The following is an 18,069-nucleotide window of genomic DNA, read 5'->3' on the forward strand; positions in this document are numbered from 1 at the left end:
TGTCTGTCAAGAACATCTGAATTAGCAATCCCGGGGGAGCCCCACCCCCTCGGACCGTGAGAAGTCCGTGGCTTTTTCCGGTGTCCGGTGTCGGGTGGGCTTCACCTTTTGAGGTCCTCTTCTCCAGCCTGCGGGGGTTAGGGGGTGGGAGGAGGGGGTACTCAGAACGCGCTCCTGGACCCCCTACCTCGAGGGAATCGCGGGCGGTGGATCAGTGGAGATCAAATTCCTGTTCTTCCCTCCAAACCCCGAGACTGTAGGTTCCACACGGGACGGGATCTCTGACTGACCTGATGGTATATCGGCCCCAATGCTTAATACAACGCTTGGCACCTAGTAGGTGCTTAACAAATCCCGGCACTATTCTGCTTTTGCTTAGTTTTGAGAAGCAGCGTGGCTCAGTGGAAAGAGCACGGGCTTTGGAGTCAGAGGTCACGGGTTCAAATCCCAGCTCGGCCACTTGTCAGCTGTGTGACTTTGGGCAAGTCATTTCACTTCTCGGTGCCTCAGTTCCCTCATCTGTAAAATGGGGATTAAGACTGTGAGCCCCACGTGGGGCAACCAGATTCCCCTGTGTCTACCCCAGCGCTTAGAACAGTGCTCGGCACATAGTAAGCGCTTAACAAATACCAACATTATTATTATTATTATTAGTCTGCTAGGCGGGGATCACGTGTCTCCTAACAGTATTGGACTCTTCCAGATGCACCACCACCCTTCCCGTCTCACAGGGCGGCAACCTTGACGTTATCCTCGGCTCATCTATTTCATTCAACCCACATATTCAGTGTATCTCTAAATCCCGTCAGTTCAACCTTCGCGACGTCACGTAAGATCTGCCCTTTCCTCACCAAACTGTTACCCTGTTAAACCAAACACTTAACCTCTCCCGCCTTGATTACCGTATCAGCCTCCTTGCCGACCTCCCTGCCTCCTGCCTTTCCCCACTCCAGTCCTTACTTTACTCTGTTGCTCGGATCGTTTTTCTACAAAAACGTTCAGTCCACGACTCCCCTCTCCTCAAGACCCTCCAGTGGTTGCCCATCCACCTCCGCCTCAAAAAGAAACTCTTCACCAACCACTTTTAGAGCCCTTTGACCCCCTCACCCCCTCCTTCCTCACCTCGGTACTCTCCTACGACAACCCGGCCCGCAGACTTGGTTCCTCTCACGCCAACCTGTATCCCGATCTCGTCTATCTCGCCCCCGACCTCTCGCCCACATCTCGCCTCTGGCCAGGAGCGCCCTCCCTCTTCCTATCCGACAGACGACCGCTCACCCCACCTTCAAACCCTTACTGAAGGCTCATCTCCGTGAGGCCTTTCTTGACTGAGCTCTCATTCCCTCTTTTCCTACTTCTTCTTCGTCGCCCTGATTCCCTCCCTTTATCCCCCCCCGCCCCCGGCACCCAACGTCCGTGTCCGTAACCTATTTATTTATATTCATGTCTTTCTTCCCCTCTAGACCTTGGACAGGGAACGTGTCCATATTGTCCTCTCCCAAGCGTTCAGTCCAGTGCTCTGCACAAAGTAAGCGCTCAGTGAGTACGACTGATTGATTTGTACAATGCTCCGCATACGGTTGGGTGCTCAGTTAATATTATCGATTGGGGATCCAGTCTGACTTAGAGGAAGGCTTCATCCTCCAACTCTTGTCCTACAGACTGGCCCTCGGAGCTTTAATTTCTCCTCACCCCCCTCCTCTCCCTGTCAAGGCCCCTCCCTCCACCCCCGGAGGACATCCCACTTCTGCTGCGTACATTTGCCCCCTCTAGACTCTAAACTCGTTGTGGGCAGGGAACGTGTCCGCTTATTGTTATACTGTACTCTCCTAACCGTTCAATACAGTGCACTGTACACAGTGAGCACTCAATAAATACAGTTAAATGAATGAATGACTGATCCTGTGACTTTCCCTTACCTGGGTCTGGCATCTCTCCTGAAAGACATCCCCCGCCGGGACCCCAGCCTCACCCCCACTCCTTACATTAATAATGATAATTATGGTATTTGTTAAGCGCTTACTCCATGCCAAGCACTGTTCTAAGCGCCGGGGTAGATGCAGGGTCATCAGGTTCTCCCACATGGGGTTCAGGGTCTTAATGCCCATTTTACAGATGGGGTCACTGAGGCCCAGAGAAGTGATTTGCCCAAAGTCACACAGCTGATAAGTGGCGGAGCTGGGATTAGAACCCATGACCTCTGACTCCCAAGCCCGGGCTCTCTCCACTGAGCCACGCTGATCCCCCACGCCCCCGGGGGACAGGGATCGTCTAATTCACAATTGTATGTTCTTTTCCGGCGCTTAACCCAGTGCTCTGCACAGCCAGTGGATTAACCCAAAACTTACTAGTCAGCATGGTCTAGCGGGTGAAGCCCGGGCCCGGGAGACAGAATGACCTGGGTTCTAATCCCAGCTCTGCCGCTTGGCCGCTGCGGGACCTTGGGCGAGTCGCTTCATTTCTCCGGGCCTCAGTTCCCTCATCTCTCCAAAGGGGATCACGACCCCGAGTCCCCTGTGGGACAGGGACCGTGTCCAACCTGATTATCTTGTATCTCCCCCAGTGCTTAGAGCAGTCCTTGACACGTAGTAAGCGCTTAACAAATACCGTCATCATCATCATTATTATTGCTATTCCTGGTTCCTCTCGGGCACCCATTCTGCGGCCTCCCTCCGCCCCGGCTGCGGCCCCGTCCCCCTCGTCCCTCCGGCCTCCCGGCGGGCACCTCGAAAACCGTGTCCACGATCTCATCGGTGATGGCCGTCTGGGAGCGGAACTGTTGCTGCTGGACCTCCACTCCAGCGATCAGCTGCAGGAACATCAAGTGGAGCTGCTGCTGCCTATATGGGGAAGAACCAAGCCATCCGTCCCTCCGTCCATCCGTCCGTCCGTCCATCCCATCCATCCATCGGTCGTATTTCTCGAGCGCTTACCGTGTGCGGATCACGAGGCTCTGGACTGTAAGCTCGGCCTCCAGACTGTCCCCGCTCGTTGTGGGCGGGGAAACCGTCTACCAACTCTGTTGTACCATACTTTCCCCAGTGCTTAGTACAGTGTTCTGCACCCGGTAAGCACTCGATAATAATGGTATTCGTTAAGCGCTTACTATGTGCCAGGCACTGTACTAAGCGCTGGGGTAGATACCAGGTGTTGGGTTGAACACGGTCCCTGTCCCACATGGAGCTCACAGTCTTAATCCCCATTTTACAGATGAGGGAACTGAGGGCCAGAGAAGTGACTTGTCTGTGGCGGAGCCGGGATTAGAATTAATTAATTATTATGTTATTTGTTAAGCGCTTACCAAGCACTGTTCTAAGCACTGGGGTAAATACAAGGTAATCAGGTTGTCCCAGGTAGGGTTCAAGGTCTTAATCTCCATTTTACAGATGAGGTAACTGAGGCACAGAGAAGTTAAGTGGCTTGCCCAAGGTCACATAGCAGACAAGTGGCAGAGCCGGGATCAGAACCCAGGCCCTTCTGACTCCCAAGCCCGGGCTCTAGCCATTAGGCCACGGATCGACTAAAATGCTTAAGCTGTGGGGAGGGAATCTGTCTAGACCCCAAACGGTGGCCGGCTTGGTCCTCTCTCCCTCCACAGCCTGTGACCTCTCTCTCTGGGCTCCTCCCGGTCCAGAACCCATTCATTCAATAGTATTTATTGAACGCTTACTATGTGCCGAGCACTGTGCTGTAACCCCAGGCACCCCACCTCCCAGCCCTCATTAGGAAGGGATCGTCCAACTATTTCAACCCTGCAAATTCTGACACTGTGTTTTGATTTATTTTTTTAAACGGTATCTGTTCAGTCCTTACTATGTGCCAGGCAGTGTATTAATAATAATAATAATAATTGTATTTGCAGTATTTGTTATGCGCTTACTATGTGCCAAGCACCGTACTAAGCGCTGGGGTGGATACAAGTAAATCGGGTTGGACACGGTCCCCGTCCCGTGTGGGGCTCACAGTCTCAATCCCCATCTTGCAGATGAAGTCACTGTTTGCTCCTTGAGGGTAAAGATCGTGTCTACCAACTCCCTGGCATTGTACTCTCCTCAGTGTTCAGTGCCGTGCTCTGCACACATCACTCTATAAGCTCCTTGAGGGCAAGGATCTAGTCTACTAACTCTATTATCCTCTCCCTAGTGCTTAGAACAGTGCTCTGCACTCAACGGAGGGAAGGGATTATGTCTACAACTCCACGTCGTGCTCTCCCCGGTGTTTAGTACAGCTCCCTGGCCCTTGAGGGCAGCGATGGAGTCCACTGCGTTGCGATCTCCCAAGCGCTTAGTACAGCGCTCCGCACGCAGGACGCTGCCAATAAATCCCATCGGTTGATGGGTCGGTCCCGGGTTCTAGTTCTCCCGTCTGGAGACCCGAGAAAATCTTCTAGAGCTGTCACAGATCTCTCTCTTTCGCAAACTTGGTTGTCCTGCTCCATCCTCCCGCCCCCAACTCCCCACCGTCTCCTCCTCACCTCTCCGTTAGACCCTTCATCTCCTTCTCTATTTGGTCTTGAACCGTGATCTTGTGCATCTCCTCCTGTTTGTCTGGAGGGGAGGTAAAAATTATAACGACGACGACAATAATAATAATTGTAGTAATTGTTGAGCGTCTATTATGTGCCCAGCATTACGCCACGATAGTCGGATGGGGCACGGTCCCTGCCCCACACGGGGCTCACAGACTAAGAGGGAGAGAGAACAGGAGAAGCAGTGTGGCCTAGTGGCTAGACTGTGGGCAAGTCACTTAACTTCTCTGTGCCTCAGTTCCCTAATCTGTAAAATGGGGATTAACTGTGAGCCTCACGTGGGACAACCTGATTACCCTGTATCTCCCCCAGCGCTTAGAACAGTGCTCTGCACATAGTAAGCGCTTAAATACCAACATTAATATTATTATTATTAGCTTGTATCTACCCCAGCGTTTAGTCCAGTGCCTGGCCCATAGTAAATACTTAACAAGTATCATAAAAAAAGCAGGTGCTTTATCCCCATTGTACCGAGGAGGAAACTGAGGTTTGGAGACATTAAGAGAGGGAAAGGGGAGGAGAAGTTGAGGGCTAGGGATCCTTCCCTGATTAAGCCCTCTGTTCATTCATTCATTCAATGGTATTTATTGAGCGCTTACTCTGTGCAGAGCACTGTACTAAGTGTTTGGGAGAGTACAATAGAACGATAAAGAGACACATAATAATAATAATAATGTTGGTATTTGTTAAGCGCTTACTATGTGCCGAGCACTGTTCTAAGCGCTGGGGTAGACACAGGGGAATCAGGATGTCCCACGTGGGGCTCACAGTCTTAATCCCCATTTTACAGATGAGGGAACTGAGGCCCAGAGAAGTTAAGTGACTCGCCCACAGTCACACAGCTGACAAGTGGCAGAGCTGGGATTCAAACTCATGACCTCTGACTCCAAAGCCCGTGCTCTTTCCATTGAGCCACGCTGCTTCTCTGGCCTGCCCACATGGCCTGCCCACAACAAGCTTACAGTCTAGTCGGCTGTGTGACCTTGGGCAAGCCACTTCTGTGTGCCTCAGTCACCTCATCTGGAAAATGGGGATAAAAGCTGTGAGCCCCACGTGGAACGACCTGAATACCCTGTATCTACCCCAGAGCTTAGAACAGTGCTCGGCACGTAGTAAGTGCTTAACAAATACCATAACAATGATAATAATAATAGTTCCCTGCCCTCCATCCCCAGGCACTCTCCAACCTCTACCTCTCTATACGTTATATATTATAAATTATTTCTTTCTATCAATGTCTGTCTCCCTCTCTAGACTATAAGCTTGTTGTGGACAGGGAACCGTCTACCAACTCTGGTCATAACTACTCTCCCAAGCGCTTAGTCCAGTGTTCTGCACACAGTGAGTGCTCAGTCAACCCCAATGAAGATAATGATGATAATAATGATAATGGTATTTGTTAAGCGCTTACTCTGTGTCAGGCACTGTTCTAAGCACCGGTGTGAACGCAGGCAAATTGGGCTGGATGCAGTCCCTGTCCCCCATGGGGCTCGTCGTCTCGATCCCCATTTTCCAGATGAGGTCACTAAGGCCCAGAGAAGTTAAGTGACTTGCCCACGGTCACACAGCAGACAAGGGGCAGAGCCGGGATTAGAACCCGTGACCTTCTGACTTCCAGGCCCGGGCTCTAGCCAATATGCCACGCCGTTTCGGCTAGGGGATTCTGGGGGCGAAAAGGCCGGGTAAAAGGCAGTTTGCAAGAGAAGGGCAATCGAGGTCCAAGGCAGGGGAGACTTGGCGTAAGAACTTCGTGGGGAGCCCGGGGCCTGGCGCAGAGGAAGAGGCTGAAGGGGTGGGGTCCGGGGCAGGGGCAGAGGAAGGATGGGGTAGGGGAGGCGTGGGGACAGAGGCCAGGCCGGGGGCCGGGGGCCGGGGGGCCGACGGGGCGGGGGATGCCTGCCGGCCCCAGGGGACGGTACCTGTCTCCTTGAGCTTTGTCAGAGAATCCTCCAGGAGCTTCTCCTGGAGTCGGGCTGCTTTCTGGAGAAGGGGGTGGGTGGCCAGAGGTGACTCAGCCCGTCCGGTCCCGGGGGTGCCAGGGTGCCAGGGTGCCAGGGAGGTCCCCCTCCCGCCCCTGCCAGCCCCCCGCCCACCCACGCTCCGGCCTCGGGGCTCTGGCACCGGCATGGCCACAGGGCACAGCCCTTCCTGCCTTCCCCCTGCGCTCTGCACCCTGTGCCCTGGTCCGGCCCGGGACGCTCACGGGCTAGAGACGGGGAGGGCAGTGCCCTCTGCCCACCCAACTCCTCAACTCCCGCAGACGGGACCCGGGGACCAGAGACCAGCAGAGCCCAGGCCCGAGCCGGCCCCTGCCTGCCACCTCCAGCGGATTCTAAAGGTCCATCTCCCCTGCAGTTCTGCCCTCCTCCTCCTCTTCTTCCTCCTCCTCCCCCCCTTCCTCCTTCTCTTCCCCTCTTTCCCCTCCTCTTCCCCCTCATCTTTCCCTTCCTTATCCCTTCCTAGTCCCTCTCCTATTCCCTCTCCTCTTCCTCCCCCTCCTTTTCCTCCACCTCTTCTCTCTCTTCCTCCCCCTCCCCCTCCTCTCAACTTCCCCCCATCTTCCCCCTCATCTTTCTCTTCCTTTTCCCTCTCCCTGCTCCTTCTCCTCTTCCCCCTCCTCGTCTCCCTGCCCCTCCCCTCCTCATCCCTCTCATCTTCTCTCTCGCCTTCCCCCTGCTCTTCCCCCTCTCCTTCCCGCTTCCCCATTTCCTCCAAGCTTCTTCTCCTCCCTTTTTCCTCCTTCCTCCTCTTCCCCCTCCTCCTCCTCCTCTCCCCCCACCCTCCGGGTCAGGTAGCTTCCCCTCACCCCCACCCCACCCCACCCCCTCTCTACCTCTTGCTTCTCCTTCTCCAACCCCTTGAGCAGCTCCATCTGGAAGTTGTCCACCAGCACGGCCACCACCAGGCTGCGGGGAAGCAGAGCCCCAGTGGGCTGGGGCTGAGGGGGAGCCCCAGGGTGGACAGGACGCGGTGGAGGCCAGAGGGGGCCTCTGGTGCTCTAGTGGGGAGGCCAGGGGTCTCTTGGAGACGGGGAGGTGGGGGGCCGGAGGGGCTGGAGGCCTGGGGGAGTGGGAGATGGGGTCGGGGCTCTTACTTCAGGAAGATGAAATACTGGATGATGATGTACACCATGAGGATCGGCACGATGAACCAGGCCCCTGAGGAGGGCCAAGGGGTCAGTCCCCCAGTCGCTGCCTCCGGGACCCACAGAACCCGCTCCAAATCCACCCCACCGCCCACCCCAGCCCGACCCGGCCGGGTCCCGGCCCCCCCCCGCCACCCGCCACGTCCCTCCCCCCGGCCCTGGACTTTCCCCTCGGTCCCGGAGCTGCCCCCGCGCCCCCACTCCCGCCAGGCCCGGGTCAGGCCCGACCCTCACCCTTGGCCCGGCTGTCCATGTAGATGAGGGACCAGTCGTCGAGGGTGAGCATGGTGAAGAGGGTGAACAGCGTGGTGAACAAGCTCTGGAACCGCTTGGGGTCCGTGTTGCGGAACAGGGCCCGCAGGATCACCGAGAACAGGACTGGGGCCGCTCAGGAACCGGGAGGGACTCAGACCCGCCCGTCCACGCCTCCCGCCCGGCCCGGCCCCGGCTCCCATGGCCGGGTTCTCGGAGCTCCGCCCGGCCTGGCCCTACCTCGCCAACTCCTTCCTGGCCCACCCGGACCCTTCTGTGCTGGCCAGGACCTATCCCCACCTCGGCCCTGCCCCCTCACCGAGGGCGATCGAGACTTTGAACCCCACGTAGGACAGGGACCGGGTCCAACTTGATTTGCTCGTGTAATAATAATAACGATGAAATCCGTGATGCGCTTACTATGTGCCAAGCACTGTTCTAAGCGCTGCGGGGGGGATACAAGGTGATCAGGTTGCCCCCAGTGGGGCTCAGAGTCTTAGTCCCCATTTTACAGATGAGGTCACTGAGGCCCAGAGAAGTGAAGTGACTTGCTCAAAGTCACACAGCAGACAAGTGGCGGAGCCGGGATTAGAGCCCACGACCTCTGACTCCCAAGCCCGCGCTCTTTCCACGGAGCCACGCGGCTTCTCTCCCCAGGGCTTGGTCCCGTGCTTGGCACTTAGAAAGCGCATAACCATTGCCATTATTATTATTATTATTAATATTATCGTTATCATCCTTCCCCTCTCACTGGTCCCACCCCCTCACTGATCCTACCCCTCTCCCTAACCCTGGTTTCTCACCGGATGGCCACCCTCCGTTGACCCCACCCTCAGGCGTTGGCTTCACCCTCTCTCCTCGGCCCCGGCCCCTCCGGCCAGCCCAGCTGCTTTCCCTCCAGCCCCCTCCTTCCCTCCCCTCCGGCCCGGGGCAGGATACAGAGGCAGATGAACATAAGCACCAGGATGGCTCCGATAGATGCCAAGGAGCGAGCCAGGGTCCCCGTCACTTCCTGCAGGCTGTTCAGGAAGCTGGGAAATGGTAGGCGGGGGTCAGGGCAGCGGGGCATCCAGTCAGTCAGTCGGTCGGTCACATTTATTGAGCGTCTACTGTGCGCAGAGCACTCTACCGAGCGCTTGGGAGGATTCAATATAACGGGCACATTCCCCGCCCACAGTGAGCTTACAGTCCAGAGGGGGAGACAGACATGAATAGAAAGAAAGAAATGGTAGTTAGGGACATGAGTGCTGTGGGGCTGGGAGGGGGGAATGAATAAAGGAAGCAAGGAAAGGTGACGCAGATGGGAGTGGGAGAAGAGGAAAGGAGGGCTTAGTCAGGGAAGGCCTCTCAGAGGTGATGGGAAGGGGGTGCGAAGGGAGTGAGAAGGAAGGGGAGCAGGTGCACCCGACCCTCCGCTCCGGGGCAAGAGGGCTTGCAGGGGCGGGCTGGGGGCAGTCGGTGGCTCCGGGGCCCGGGGTCTGACCGGAGTCTCCGCAGCACCCAGAAGGTCCTCAGGGCTCGGACGCCCTTGAAGACTTTGAGGACCCGGAAGGTGTTAGTGCCGGCGTGGCGAATGGTCATGGCGTTGTAGATCTGTGGCAGCACGAAGTCCAGCAGGGCCATGATCGTGATGAAGAAGTCTGGTGGAGGAGGAAGGGGAGGGGGCCCGTGTCAGAACTTAGGATATCATAAGCCACGGACTCGCCTCCTGAACTCGGCCCCCTCCTCTGAGCTGCGGCGGGGTGGGCGGGGGGCGGGGGAGGTTCATTCATTCAATAGTATTTATTGAGCGCTTACTATGTGCAGAGCACCGTACTAAGCGCTTGGAATGGACGATTCGGCACGTCACTGCAGTCGGCCTGTCACAAATTTTGGAGTCCGTCCCGCCGCCCGGAAAAGCCCCCGGGAGGGCACGTTGGGGGATTTTGCTTTCGGGCCATGGCTGCCATAGCAGTGGCACCCTCAGAGGAAGCCAGGAAGAGGAGCAAGGGCAGGAGAGGGAGCAAGAGGGAAAGAAGGAGGAGGAGGAGGAGGAGGAGAAAGTGGAGGAGGAAGAAGGGGAAAGAAAGAGTAGGAAGAGGAGGAGGAGGGGGAGCAAGAGGGAAAGGAGAAGGAAGAGGAAAAGATTGAGGAGGTAAGGAGAAAAAAGAAGAAGGGGAAAGAAAGGAGTAGGAAGAGGAGGATAAAGAAGATGAAGGAAGAGGAAGAGGAGGAAGAGGAAAGGATGACAGAGAAGGAGGAAGAAGAGGAAAGAAAGGCATAAGTAAACAAAGAGGAGGTGAAGGAAGAAGGGAAGGAGGAAGAAGAAAAGAGAAAAAGATGGAGGAAGAAGAGGAAAGAAAGGAGGAGGAAGATGAGGAAAATACCTTCCTTTTCCTCATTCTCTTTTCCTCCTCCTCTTCCTCCTCTCCATCCTCTGCCACCCCCTCAGCCAATCTGTCCCTTTCCCGGCTGCTGGAGTGTCCAGTCAGCCAGAAACATCAAACCAGCTGCACTGGAAACTTCCAAAGAGGGCTCCGGGAGAACCGGTTTATCCTGTAAGGCAGCTCTGTCCTCTTCTCCCAGCTCCTAGCTCTAATAGTAGTAGTAATAGCAGGAATAATAGTAGCAGGAATAGTTAGAATACTAGTAATAACAGTAGTTATTAACAGCTTTCTGTGTGCCAATTCATTCATTCATTCATTCATTCATTCATTCATTCGTATTTACCGAGTGCTAAATGTGTGCAGAGCGCAGTACGAAGCGCTTGGAAAGTACAATTGGGCAAGAGATAGAGACAATCCCTACCCAACAACAGGCTCACAGTCTCGATGGGGGGAGACAGACAACAAAACAAGTAGACAGGCATCGATAACATCAATAGAAATAAATAGAATTATAGATATATACGCACTGTTAATAAAATAAATAGAATAAATACACATATATACATAAGTGCTGTGGGGAGAGGAGGGAGGGTGGAGCAGCGGAAGGGAGTCAGGGCGATGGGGAGGGGAGGAGGAGCAGAGGGAAAGGGGGGGCTCAGTCTGGAAAGGCCTCCCGGAGGAGGTGAGCTCTCAGTAGGGCTTTGAAAAGGGGAAGAGAGTTAGTTTGGCGGAGGTGAGGAGGGAGGGCGTTCCGGGACAGCGGGAGGACGTGGGCCGGGGGTCGACGGCGGGACGGGCGAGAAGGAGGGACTGTGAGGAGGTGAGCGGCACCAGAGGAGCGGAGCGTGCGGGTTGGGCTGGAGGAGGACAGGAGGAAGGTGAGGTAGGAGGGGGCGAGGGGATGGGGAGCTTTGAAGCCAAGAATGAGGAGTTTTTGCTTGATAAGCACTGAAGTGAGTGCTGGGAGAGAATGCACGGGTGGGGTAGTTCCCTGTCCCTCGAGGGGCTCTCACGATCTAAATCTAAAAAGGGGAAAGGGGACTGGTGATAAATGTGTAAGGAGAAATGAAACAAAATGAGAAGATAATGAAATAAAATGATAACAAAAGTGAAGATAATAATAATAATCATGTTGGTATTTGTTAAGCGCTAACTATGTGCTAAGCACTCTAAGTGCTGGGGTAGATACAAGGTCATCAGGATGTCCCATGTGGAGCTCCCAGTCTTCATCCCCAATTTACAGATGAGGTAACTGAGGGCCAGGGAAGTGAAATGACTTGCCCAAGGTCACAAAGCTGACAAGTGGCGGAGGCGGCATTCGAACCCATGACCTCTGACTCCCAAGCCCGGGCTCTTTCCACTGAGCCACGCTGCTTCCCGATCAGAAGGGTACAACGGCTAGAGGAGCAGAGTTTCAGTCTCCTCGGGACTCAGAGCCACCGTCCCAGTCTCTTCCCATCGCTTTCTCTCCGGTGCCATCTTTTTCCTTCTCTCCGCTCCTCGTCCCTCTCTCTGGCCCCACCCCACCTTCATCCCGCTTTCGGGAATTCCCCGCCTTGAGAATCTGGTTAGCTTAGCCTGGGCCCCGCAGAGGGGAGGTCTTCGGGGTGGGGGGCAAGTCCTCCCCAGCCCAGAACCGCCAAGCGGCCCCCCGGACCCTCCGCCAACCTCCCCCGGCACCTGACCGTCTCTCGGCCCCTATCCCGGTCCCCGGAGTCAGGGGTGAGAGACCCCACTGACCCCACCACCATCGACCCCTACCCCCTTCCTGCCCATCTCTTGTCCCCCGGCCCCGGAGGGGGCCGCCCCACGCACCGAGATTGTTCCAGTAGTTGTGGAAGTAGCTGGATCCTAGCGCGATGAGCTTGAGGGCCGCCTCCAGGAGGTAGATGCTGAGGAAGACCGAGTCCGCGGCCGTGAAGTACCACTCTGAGCACAGGTGAGGAGGAGGGAGCGAGGAGGAGGAAGAGGAGGAAGACGAAGGGGTCGACGGGGAGGACGAAGAGGCCCTTCCTCTTCCTCGTCTTCTTTTCCTCCTTTGTTTTTTAAATGGTATTCCTTAATGGTAAAACTGGTTAGGTCACGGGTTCGAATCCCGGCTCTGCCACTTGTCAGCTGTTTGACTGTGGGCAAGTCACTTCACTTCTCTGTGCCTCAGTTACCTCATCTGGAAAATGGGGATTGACTGTGAGCCTCACGTAGGACAACCTGGTTACCCTGTATCTCCCCCAGCGCTTAGAACAGCGCTCTGCACATAGTAAGCGCTTAACAAATACCAGCCTTATTACTATTTTATAGTATCAGTTAAGTGCTTAGTATGTGTCAGGCCCTGTTCTAAGCCCTGAAGTAGATACAAGATAATAATAATAATGACCGTGGTATTTGTTAAGCACTTACTAGGTGCCAGGTACTGTACTAAGCGCTGGGGAGGACACAAGTAAATCAGGGTGGACAGAGGGGCGGAGCCGGAATTAGAACCCAAGTCCTTCCGACTCCCAAGCCCGGGCTCTGGATAACAATAACTGTGGTCTTCGTTAAGCCCTTACTCCATGCCAGGACCTGCACCGGGGTGGATACGAGCAAATCGGGCCGGACACGGTCTCTGTCTCACGTGGGGCTCCCAGTCTCAATCCCCATTTTACAGATGAGGGAACTGAGGCTCAGAGAAGTGAAGTGATTTGCCCAAGGTCTCCCCATAGCAAATGGCAGAGCAGGGATTAAGATTATTATTAATAATAATAATAATAATAGTATTTGTTAAGCACTTACTATGTGCTAAGCACTGTTCTAAGCACTGGAGTAGATATAAGGTAATTAGGTTGTCCCACGGGGGGCTCACAGTCTTCATCCCCATTTGACAGATGAGGTCACTGAGGCCCAGAGAAGTGAAGTGACCTGCCCAAGGTCATACAACAGACAAGCGGCGGAGGCGGGATTAGAACCCAAGCGCTTCTGACTCCCGGGTCCAGCCTCTATCTACTAGGTCAAGCCCGTCAATGGGCAGGGATTGTGTCTATCTGTTGCCGAACTGTACCTTCCAAGGGCTTAGTACAGTGCTCTGCACATAGTGAGCGCTCAATAAATACTATTGAATGAATGAACATCCTACTGCTAGTCACATTGGTCATCGTCCCTGTCCCATATGGGGCTCAGAGTCTCAATCCCCGTTTTACAGATGAGGAAACCGAGGCATGGAGAAGTTAAGTGACTTGCTCAAGGTCACACAGCGGACTTGCGTGACCCTTACTAGCCCTTACTATGTGCCGAGCACCGTTCTAAGCCCTGGGGTGGACATGAGCTAATCAGGTCCAGTCCCTGTCCCGCAGAGGGGCTAACAGTCCAAGTAGGAGGGAGTACGATTGAATCCCCATTTTACAGATGAGGTAACTGAGGCACAGAGAAGTTAAGTGACTCTCCCAAGGTCACACAGTAGTCACGGGGCAGAGCAGGCATTAGAGCACGGGTTCTCTTGTTCCCAGGCCTGTGCTCTTTACACCACGCCACGTCATTTCTCTAATCCTCGTGGACAGGGAACGTGTCTACCAATGATATTATAGTGTACTCTCCCAAGCGTTTAGTACAGTGCTCTGCACACAGTAAGGGCTCAACACAACCATTGATTGATTGTGCGTACAGACCCCATCTCCGCCCGATTTAAAGCCATCCAAAGAACCCAGATCTTCCATCGACTTTTTTTGTTAAAATAGTATTGGTTAAGTATGTACTATGTGTCAAGCACTGTTCTGAGCACTGGGGTAGATATGAGTAAATCGGGTCAGACACAGTCCCAGTTCCACACTGGGCTCAATCTAAGTAGAAGGGAAAATAGGTATTGGATCCCCATTTTATAGTTGAGGAAATGGAGGCCCAGAGAAGTGAAGCCCGCCCCCAGGAGTCAGAAGGTCGTGGGTTCTAATCCCGGGTCCGCCGCTCGTCCTATGTCTGTGTGACCTTGGGCCAACCACCTGACTTCTCTGGGCCTCAGTTACCTCATCTGTAAAATGGGGATTGAGACTGTGAGCCTCATGTGGGAAAGGGATTAATAATGTTGGTATTTGTTAAGCGCTTACTATGTGCAGAGCACCGTTCTAAGCGCTGGGCTAGACATAGGGGAATCAGGTTTATCTTTATCCCCATTTTACAGATGAGGGAACTGAGGCACGGAGAAGTTAAGTGACTCGCCCACAGTCACACAGCCTGACAAGTGGCAGAGCCGGGATTCGAACCCATGACCTCTGACTCCAAAGCCCGGGCTCTTTCCACTGAGCCACGCTGCTTCTCCAATTGCATCCAACCCGATTTGCTTGTATCCACTCCAGCGCTTAGTTCAATGTCTGGCACGCGGTAAGCGCTTAACAGATGCCACAGTTATTATTATTAGCAAGTGACCTGCCCAAGGCCACACAGCAGACCGGTGGTAGGGCTGGGATTAGAACCCAGGTCCTTTGGCTCCCAAGCTGAGGTTCTTTCCCCTAGGCCACGGCTGTTCCTCTTAATGATTTCCCAGCACCCTCAGCCACGTCCCCCCTTCCGTCAAACTCTGTCATTTATGGACTCACTTTCATCCTCCTTAGCCCTTCCTGTATTCCTGGGGGCTCAGTTATTGATTCGGATCAATCGGTCAATCAACTCTTTTTTTAAATGGTATTTGTTAAGCGCTGACTTTGTGCCGGGCACCGTTGTAAGCAGCAGGGTAGATCCAAGCTAATCAGGTTGGACGCGGTCCATGTCCCACCCGAGGCTCCCAGCCTTAATCCTCACTTCGCAGATGAGAAAACTGAGACACCGAGAAGTGAAGTGACCTTTCCAAGGTTGGGGAAGCAGGATTAGAACGCGTGTCCTTCTGACTCTCAGGCCCGTGCTCTATCCGCCGGGCCGGTGCTTACGGGGTGCGGAGCACCGTTCTAAGCGCTTGGGAGAGGACGGTGTGACAGTATAACGGAGTCGGTGGACACATTCCCTGCCAAATCGGGATTTGTGTCCAAATCCCGAGGACCCGGACGCCCTGGAGGGGGTCCTCTGGGGTCAGCAGCCACCGGACAGGCTGAATCCGGAAGCGGAAACAACCGCGCTCTCTCACCTCCCCGGATCTCCACCTCGGCGAAGGTCTGGGCCACCAGCACCATGGCGTTGATGGACACCACCGAGAGGACGAAGGCCTCGAAGAACGGAGACTGGATCAGCTTCTTGAAGAGCTGCCTCAGTTTATCCAACTTCATCGTCATTAAAGCCAGGAGCTTATGCAGCATCCTCTTCTGGCTCCAGGGGTCCTGGCCTAAAAATGATAATGACGATGGTATTTGTTAAGCGCTCACTACGTGCCGAGCACTGTTCTAAGCCCTGGGGTAGATGCAAGTTAACCAGGTTGGACGCAGTCCCCGTCCCATATGGGGCTCACGCTCTCAATCCCCATTTTCCAGAGGAGGGAACTGAGGCGACTTGCCCGAGGCCACACAGCAGACAAGTGGTGATGATGATGATGGTATTTATTAGGTGCTTACTATGTGTGAAGCACTGTTCTAAGCGCTAGGGTAGATACAAGGTCATCAGGTTGTCCCCCGTGGGGCTCACGGTCTTAATCCCCATTTTCCAGAAGAGGGAACTGAGGCCCAGAGACGTGAAGTGACTTACCCAGAGTCACCCGGCCGACAGGCGGCAGAGCCGGGATTAGAACCCATGACCTCTGACTCCCAAGCCGGTGGTCTTTCCACTGAGCCACGCCGCTCCTCTGGTAGTGGTGGAGCCTGGATTAGAACCCACGTCCTTCTGACTCCCAAGCCGGGGTTCTAGCCAGTAGACCACGCTGCTTCTTACCGGGGGAGAGTCCACGAGCGGAGGCGGGATTACGGGTCGGGTCCCGACTGGAGTCGGGGTTGGGGCTGGCTTTTGGGTCAGAGCTGGATTCGACTTTGTAGGGGATAGAGCCCGGGTCTGGGAGTCGGAAGGTCATGGGTTCTAATCCCGACTCTGCCACTTGACTGCTGTGTGTCCTTGGGCAAGTCACCTCACTTCTCTGGGCCTCAGTTGCCTCATCTGTAAAATAGGGACGGAGACTGGGAGCCCCAGGTGGGACAGGGACTGGATCCATCCCGATCTGCCCGTATTCAACCCCAGCGCCTAGCACTGCGGCCTGCACATAGCACACGCTTAAGAAATACCATGATGGAAATGAAATTGGGTCAGATCGGGGCTGGGCTCGGAGGTGCGGGGTGGGGTTTGCACTCTAATGGAGCTCAGATCGGGGATGGGTCGGGGTTTTTCATTCATTCGTTCGATGGTATTTATCGAGCGCTCGCTGTGCGCAGGGCGCTCTGCTAAGCGCTCGGAAAGTACAGTTCAGCAACGAAGAGAGACCGTCCCTGCCCACAGCGGGCTTAGTCCAGAGGGGATAGCGTCGGGCCGGGGTCAGGATCGGGGTCAAGGCCGGGGTCGAGGTCGGTCTGGGATCAGGGTCCGGCCCGGATGAAGATGGGGCCGGGTTCTGGATTAGGTGGGGATCGGGGTCGAGGTTGGGTTCCGGGTGGAGGTCGGGGTCGCGCTCACCTCTCTGGTAGACGTAGCTCGGGGCCCCGTTGTCTCTGGACCCGACCCGCCTGGAGTGGATGAGGAGGGTAGGCTGCGAGCCGGACCTGTTGCCGCGGAAGCCGTACTGGGAGCGGGAGAAGACGGAGGGGGAGCGGGACGGGCGGTAGGCGGGGGGGTGAGGGGTCGCGGAGTGGACCCCCACAAAGGAGGACTGCGATTGGGGTTTCTGGGAGGCGGCGGCGCTGAGGCCCGCCTGCTCCCCATCCCGGGGCGGCCCCGCGTCCGGTACCGTCAGGTAATCCATGAGGAATCCGGGGTTGGGCCGACACGTGGCGGGGACCGGAGCCGGGCGGCTACTCCCCGCCTGCCCCTTCCCCTGCTCCCGCCGGACTGGGGCTGCTGGGGATGAGTGGGGTTGGGCCGGTGTGGGGGCCGGGGATGGAACCGTTGCCATGGCAGCGGCCCCCGGTCCTGCCGACCCCTGTGATGTCACAGCCGGGTTCCCCACAGCCCCTCCCCAGGCTCCCCCGCGGTCCAGTTGTCAGAGCGGCTTAGCGGCTAGAGCCCGGATCTGGGGGTCAGCAGGACCTGGGTTCTAATCCCGGCTCGGCCGCTTGCCTGCTGTGACCTTGGGCGGATCACTTCACTTCTCTGGGCCTCGGTTCCCTCATCTGGAAAATGGGGATCGAGACCGTGCGCCCCACGTGGGACGGGGACCGTGTCCAACCTGATGAACTTGTATCTACCCCGGTGCTTAGAACAGTGCTTGGCATATAGTAAGGGCTTAACAAGGGTCAGAATTATTAGCTGTCCCCATCGGCCCGGGTGGTGACCTGCCGTGGGCTGGGAGCGGAGCGGTCCTGGGAGCCGGGAGCCCCCACGACCCCACCCCCGATTCTTTAACCGCAAGTGACGCCGGTGGTCTCCCAAACGCTTGGCCCAGTGCTCTGCACACAGGAAGCACTTAATTAATACCACCGATTGATCGATTGGTCCGCCAGCAGGTGCCACTCATCACGTAAACGGAGCTGAGTTTATCGTTCGGGAGCCCGCACGGGCCCTTGACCCTCCCCTTCCCCTCCCAGCAGAGCGTAACCTCTCTGCAGCAAACAGCAGGGCCTAGCAGAAAGAGCCCAGACCCGGGAGTCAGAGGACCTGGGTTCCAATCCTGACTCCTCTGCTTGCCTGCTGTGACCTCGGGCTAATCATTCCTCTTCTCCGGGCCTCAGTTTCCTCATCTGTAAAATGGAGAT

At 55.6% G+C, this 18,069-nt stretch overlaps 1 protein-coding gene across 1 annotated transcript; it reads right to left on the bottom strand.

Annotated features, from left to right (window-relative positions):
- CATSPER1 (cation channel sperm associated 1) lies at window positions 1-17,240 on the bottom strand. The gene is made up of 12 exons (XM_029059534.1): window positions 16,835-17,240; window positions 15,372-15,566; window positions 12,107-12,220; window positions 9,409-9,565; window positions 8,865-8,956; window positions 7,908-8,051; window positions 7,623-7,686; window positions 7,362-7,434; window positions 6,448-6,508; window positions 4,475-4,547; window positions 2,726-2,840; window positions 1-128 (listed from the first exon to the last, which is right to left on the bottom strand). The coding sequence occupies exons 1-12, from the start codon at window positions 17,118-17,120 to the stop codon at window positions 102-104; spliced, it is 1,401 nt and encodes a 466-aa protein (XP_028915367.1). The 5' UTR covers window positions 17,121-17,240; the 3' UTR covers window positions 1-101.
- Between the last annotated feature and the right edge of the window lie 829 nt (window positions 17,241-18,069).

This window comes from Ornithorhynchus anatinus, chromosome 3 (assembly GCF_004115215.2).
Source record: "Ornithorhynchus anatinus isolate Pmale09 chromosome 3, mOrnAna1.pri.v4, whole genome shotgun sequence".
In the NCBI taxonomy this organism is placed as follows: Eukaryota; Metazoa; Chordata; class Mammalia; order Monotremata; family Ornithorhynchidae; genus Ornithorhynchus; species Ornithorhynchus anatinus.

Bases quoted from the DNA above. Each gene is read 5' to 3' on its own strand.
- CATSPER1 (XM_029059534.1), bottom strand. From the start codon at position 17,120: ATGGATTACCTGACGGTACCGGACGCGGGGCCGCCCCGGGATGGGGAG. The intron at 6,509-7,361 runs GTAGAGAGGGGG...CCCCTTCTCCAG, and splicing joins TGGAGAAGGAGAAGCAAGAG to AAAGCAGCCCGACTCCAGGA. The intron at 129-2,725 runs GTGCCCGCCGGG...TAACCCCCGCAG, and splicing joins TCGTGGACACGGTTTTCGAG to GCTGGAGAAGAGGACCTCAA.